This window comes from Meriones unguiculatus, chromosome 2, assembly GCF_030254825.1.
Source record: "Meriones unguiculatus strain TT.TT164.6M chromosome 2, Bangor_MerUng_6.1, whole genome shotgun sequence".
Classification (NCBI taxonomy): Eukaryota; Metazoa; Chordata; class Mammalia; order Rodentia; family Muridae; genus Meriones; species Meriones unguiculatus.
This window is the reverse complement of record NC_083350.1, coordinates 12586764-12592763: the sequence shown is the minus strand read 5'-3', so window position 1 is coordinate 12592763 and position 6000 is coordinate 12586764. Positions and strand designations below refer to the sequence as shown.

General features: G+C 50.3%; 1 protein-coding gene across 3 annotated transcripts in view; it reads left to right on the top strand.

The window, feature by feature from the left end:
- The first annotated feature begins 2072 nt into the window (after nucleotides 1-2072).
- Nucleotides 2073-6000, top strand: part of Loxhd1 (lipoxygenase homology PLAT domains 1) — a 150696-nt gene continuing 146768 nt past the window's right edge. For 2 of the 3 annotated variants that reach the window (XM_060376894.1, XM_060376893.1), the window contains exon 1: nucleotides 2073-2205. In XM_060376894.1, coding sequence (XP_060232877.1) covers nucleotides 2073-2205 — 133 coding nt within the window. The remainder of the gene's footprint in view (nucleotides 2206-6000) is intronic. The other variant, XM_060376895.1, reaches the window with a different exon arrangement.

The window sequence follows — 6000 nt, the reverse complement described above, 5'->3', positions numbered from 1 at the left end:
CCCTCCCCAGACCAGCAACTGGGAGGAAACAGAAGCTCAAGTGTGAACTCACGGCCTCTTTCTGGGTTTCTGCGCGCATGGAGAGCTGAGGGTGCTGAGGTAGGCGGAGTCACGTCTGGGGTGCAGGCCCTTAGAAGCCACACTCCAGTAGACAGTCCCACAGCCATGCTCATAAACGCAACACTAAACATTCAATTAAAAAATTCCACCTTACTTGTTTGTTGTTTTGTTTTTGTTTTTGTTTTTGAGACAGGGTTTCTCTGTGTAGCCCTGGATGTCCTGGACTCACTTGGGAGACCAGGCTGGCCTCACAGAGATCCACCTGCCTCTGCCTCAGTGCTGGGATTGGAGGCGTGCACCAGCACCACTGGGCTCCATCTTACTTTTGAAACAGAGTCTGCCACTGAACTTTCAGTTCACTGCTTTGACAGGACTGGCTGGTCAGCAAGGCTCAGGGACCCCCTGCCTCTACCTTCCCCACACTAGGGTTGGGTGTCTTCATGCCTGGCTTTTGATGTAAATTCAGGGAGATGTACCTGGGGTCCTCAGGTTTACACAGGGGCCACTTCACACACACACACACACACACACACACACACACACACACACACACACACGTTCCCAGGTCCTGGCGTCTCTTTTCTAAGGCACTGATCACATTCATAAGGGCTCCTCCTCCGTGATGTAATCTCCCTGCATGGCCCTACCTCTGAGCATCTCCCTGATACAGAGATAGTTTTTTTGTGTCAACATTCAACATACAAACACGGAGGAGAGAGACAGAGATCTAGTCTGTTGCAGGAGTTACAGACACTCATTAACCGCTAATATTCTCCAGAAATTTCTGACTAATGAAGAATTTTCTCCAACTGCTGAACACGCAATACTGGGTCATATTTTCCCCCTTTATAGATGGGAAACTGGGCTGCGTGCTAGGCTACACAGCCAGGAGGTAGCATAGATGGAGTTAGTTCTGTCTCATGTTCACCTGCAAGGCAGAGGAGCATGAGCTTCAAGTGAATTGAAATGTTCTAGCATTTAAAAATCTATATAGAAACCTTATACCCCAGGTAATAAGGAATCTTTACAAAAAATAAAAAAAATAAAATGAGCAAGGAGGAGAGTCTAATGGCCACAGGACGCTCTCACTGCTGATGAAGGGTTGGAAGTGACATCTGACCTTTGCTCTGGGCAGGTGTATCCTGTTTGGCTCATCTGTGCCCTTTTGGGACTACCAAACGGAGAGGTGGACTTCCTCAGGGTCCTAGACAGGCAGGCAGTGGCAGTGAGTCATACTGAGTGACTGCCTTGCGGGCCAGCTGCTTGCTCTGAGGGGCAGCAGGACTGCCCAAGGAGGGTCACTTCTGGAAGAGAGCATGCTTCTGGGAGATGGAAACAGAGACCAGCCTAGTCAGGCCCTTCCTTCTGAGTAAGACGATCAGCGCTCGTGCATAATGCAGAGAAACTGATCTGTGCTCAGGAGCTGGGCAGATTCCCTCAGCTCTGCCCTCCTCAGGAGCAACCCTGATCTGGGCAGCGTCCAGCACTCTCATAGGCTGTGATGCTCAGGTGTCTCCTTGGTGGTGGGCCCCTAGCTGCCCTGGAGGGGTCCTGAGTGCCCCCTTTCCCGTTGTGAGGTCAGGTGGGAAGTGGATGCCAGGACATTTTGTCACTTGAGTCTCTGCAAAGGGGTGTGCGTGGGAGGAAAGAGGACAGCCTTCTCATTTTCATGAATAAGTGATAGGACTCAAGGAGAAGCCACGAGGCAGGCAGAGTGAGAGAGGGAGGCAGAGAACAAGTTAGGGACAGAGGGGGAAAAGATAAGAAAAAACTAACAAACAAACAGAAAGACTCTGTGTTGGGCTCGGGGATCAGAGAGGAGGGAAGCAGGACAGAAGTTTGGGATGGGGGACCCAAAAGACCTAAGGAACAAAGCCAGGATGATGCATCTGGACCTGAAGCCTTAGGAGGGCTGAGGGCCCCACTGAGGCCCCTCCTGAGTGAGAGGCCCAGATCTAAGGAAGCCGTCCAACTGGTGAGCCTATAGGGTCCCAGAAGAGGCAGGTGGCAAGATGATGCCCCAGAAGAAGAAGAAGCGGAGGAAGAAAGACATCGACTTCCTGGGCCTGTACGAGGAGGAGCTGCTCAACTACAACTCTGAGGACAACGAGGATGAGCTAGAGCATGAGTACTACAAGGCCAAGGGTGCGGGCTGCCTGGTGGGGCTGCGGCTCTGTCCCGCCCATTGCCTACCAGCTACCCTGTGTGTGTGTGGGGGGGGGGGGCGGTGGGAAGCGGAGTGCAGGGAAGAACTCACCTGTGCTCATGTATGTGGAACCACTGATTCAGATGGGGACTCCCATTTCCAGGCCCCACAGAGGGCCCTTTGTACTTGTGCTGGACCTGACATGTCTCCCGAGTCTGACTCCACAAGCCGCTTTTCCTGTTAACGTTGCATAAATGGAGGCCCCCCGGCCCACGTTTGTTTTACTCCAGCCTTACTGCGTGGCCTAAGCTAGTCTCAAACCCTCAGCGGTCCCACGCCCCAGTCACCCGGTGCTGGGGTCACAGGAGCGAGCCACAGCCTTTGCCGTGGGTATATTTTTGTGCCTATCTTCTTTCCTCCCCATCCCTCCTGAGAGGTTAGTGCCTGCTGTAACGCGACACCTAGTTGGTTCTTTTTATTTGTGAATCCGGTTGCCTTTGGCAGACACATCCCTGGCCAGTCCACCGTTCTCTTGTTGACGGACGATTGAATGGCTTCCACCTTTGTTATTGTACTAATATGATCAAAGATGCTACAGGTCTTGGCCCTCATAGCCATCTCTCCAGGATTTGTAACTGGAAGCTGGGGTGCTAGGTTACGGGGTGAGCATCTGTTCTCCTATCTGTGCTTGTGGCCACTCATGCACCCCCATTATGTAAGAGAGGGGCAGTGGCGTCCCATTCTGCCAGTGCTTGGTATTGTCGGTTCTTTTTACTTCAGCCATCCCGGTGGGCACACGGTGGCATCTTCCTGGGAGTTTAGTTTTCATTTCCCTGATGAATCATGGCACGAACATGTTTATTTGCACACCCCCATATTTGGTGGCCATTTGAGTCTCTTTGGTGACGTATTAAGTCGTTTCTGCACTTTTCAGTGTTCCTGAAGTACACAGTTTGTTACGATAAAGTACAACTGTTTTAAATGTCCTCTTTGGCGTTATCCCCACAAGACAAGGTCAATGCAGAGAGTATTTACATTAGCGAGACCACGGGTTCCTGTGTCGTTCCCAGCTAGCCTCCTGTTCTCGACCCCAGGCAGCCTTTCCTCTGCCTCGTGTTGCAGCGCGTCTCATTTGCTTCTGGTGACTTCACGTAAATAGCTTTGTGAAGAGTGTTTCGTGTCTGCACTTAGGTTGTGCTGCAGAGCGCGTGCTGGCAGCTCTCTGGTTTTCACTGCTGAGGGGTAGCCCAGGGAGTGGAACTACCAGGGAGTGTCTATCGCGGTCTCACTGTTTTTACTGCTGTTACTGGCCTTACATGGGTTACATTGATAAGCACTTAGGAAGTCTCTCATTTTGGATTGTCTACTGGTATCCAAAAGGATGTAATCTGGTTTTTTTTTTCTTATTTACTGATGTGAATTATTAATATTTTTTAGGTATGAGTCCTTTGCTGGATGCATTCCAAATGCTGTCTTCATCGGTGACTCACTCTGTCATTTTCTTGATGGTCTTAACTGTAATTTAGTTGACATGAGCAGCTTCTATATGGAGTGTGTCTGGCTTAGGGAGTAACTATGTGCTCCTGGGTGAGCTAGTGAATCTGCTTTGCCTGTTCCGAACCTCAGAGCCTCCTCTTCTTTAAATTAAACATCTCTGGGTTTCTTTCTCTAGTTTTCAAGTGATGTGCCTCTGACATTTCCGCAAGGCTGGCCATTCTCCTGTGGCCGCTTGACTTAGAAAGGCCCTGTGTGCTCATAAGTGATGCAGGTAGTACTCCGGCTGCCTTGGGGTTCAGGCTGTGAGGACTCAAGCCTTGCCATGAGCATCATGAGCGACAGAGTACACACACACGGCTACTTTCTTTCCCCATCCATGGCTCCTCTGATGAGCTTTGTCAGAAGCAGGCATATCCGGTGTCATTCTCCAGACACTGCAGCTGCCATTCTTCACCGGCGAGGGAGGACCACGTTAGAATCTGAAGTGCTCCTCAAGGGCTTCAGAATCATCTGCACACCATGTCCATGGCGCTTGAGCTAATACGCCGTCTGCCAAAGGAACAGGTGTTAGCTCTTGGATGAAATAGGCTTTTCTGCATAAACAATAGCTTAAAAATCGAAAAGCTATTTATTATTTTCTGTGTGGTGGGGCTGCCTCTACATCATCAACTCCCAGAAACAGCCCTGCGGAGCAGGTATTTCTAGCCAGTGTGGCAGGCAGCGAGATCCTTGTAAAGAGCCATCCTGCTTCTAAGTGGAGAGCCAGTGGCTACCCCGAGACCTCTGTGGGCTGATGCCCAACGCTTTGCCTCAGTGCATGGAGGCTCATGGACTTGCAGTAGGAAGAATAATACTTGGAACAACCTTCCGCAGGCCCAGAGCGCTACAGATGCTCGAGGTACTCATGCTCTCCACCCTCCTCCCATCAACTTTTCTGCTTTGCACATGGGACAAACTCCTCTGGTGGAATGGACTGCCAACTGATGGTTTTCAATAACGACTGTTTAACCCCCAAAGAGCAACCCAATCCATCAGATCTCCTCGAGAGAGCTCAAAGGTATTCTGCAACTGGGGACCTGTTCTGAAAAGGCAAGACATAGGAAAGAGAAACAAGTTTGTAGCAATAAGCATTCATGTGCACAACTAACTCAGGGCCGGGCGTGCAGTAAGTCATTGTTGGTTGTGATGCAGTCATCAAGTGCTGGCATTTGTACCATTTCCACGAGGTGGTGAACAGCTGGCACACACCCTGAGGATTCCAAATACCCACATTTGACCAGCCCTTCACACTGCAAATTCCTGCTTCCCGGCATAGTCATTTCCTTTTGGTCAGCCTCCCGCGCTGCCCACGCTTGTGGTCGGTTCCCTGAATCAGCGTTTCCAGCCCACGACTGATTCAGCAGTGAGTCTCCTCATCGAGCAGGATGGGGGCCCACATTTCATTTGGAGATAGGAACAGCAGCTGCATAGGTTGGTGTGTGGCTGTTCCCACTTCTCAGGAGAGGTGACGTGGCTCTGAAGGTGGTTGGCTGCAGCAACCCTTCCTAGGACCTAGGACGGGTCTGTGCTGGGTGTTTCTGGGAGTTGATTCCAAAAACAGATCTAATATACATTCCTACAATTCTGCTAACACTCCTCCGGCCATGGAATGCCCCTGCTCATCTTGTTCAGTTCCCCTGGTTGTAGCAGGTCCTACCTGTCTGACGGTTTCTATCCCTGTGAAGGGACACCATGACCGCGGTAATTCTTTAAAGGAAAGCATTTAATTGGGGCTGGTTTACAGTTCAAAGGTTTAGTCTATTATTGTTATTGTTATTATTGGAAGCATGGTAGCATGCAGGCAGACATGGTGCTAGAGAAGTTGCTGAGAGTTTTCTATCTGGCTCAGCAGGCAGCAGGAAGAGAGAGAATGGGTCTTGCTTGAGCTTCTGAAATCCCAAAGTCCATCTGCAGTGACACACGTCCTCCAGCAAAACCATACTTACTACAGCAAGGCCACACATCCTAATCCTTTCAAAGAATTCCACTCCATGTGAACCTATAGGGGCCATTTTTATTCAAACCACCACGCTGCCATTTCTAAGAATCTTGATAGATTTTTCCCTCTTCAAGTATGCAGGTACTGACACCCTGATCCTGAACAGTGTTGACAAAAAGCCGTGCAAGCTTCAAGAGGACCACAAGAGGGAACTCAGTGCTGCAGCCAAAGGCACACCCCTTGGGGGAAGCTGCATATTCAGCCCTTAGATGGTTTACCTAATGCATAATGAAGCTGGCCTAGTCTCCAAGCTTCCAGA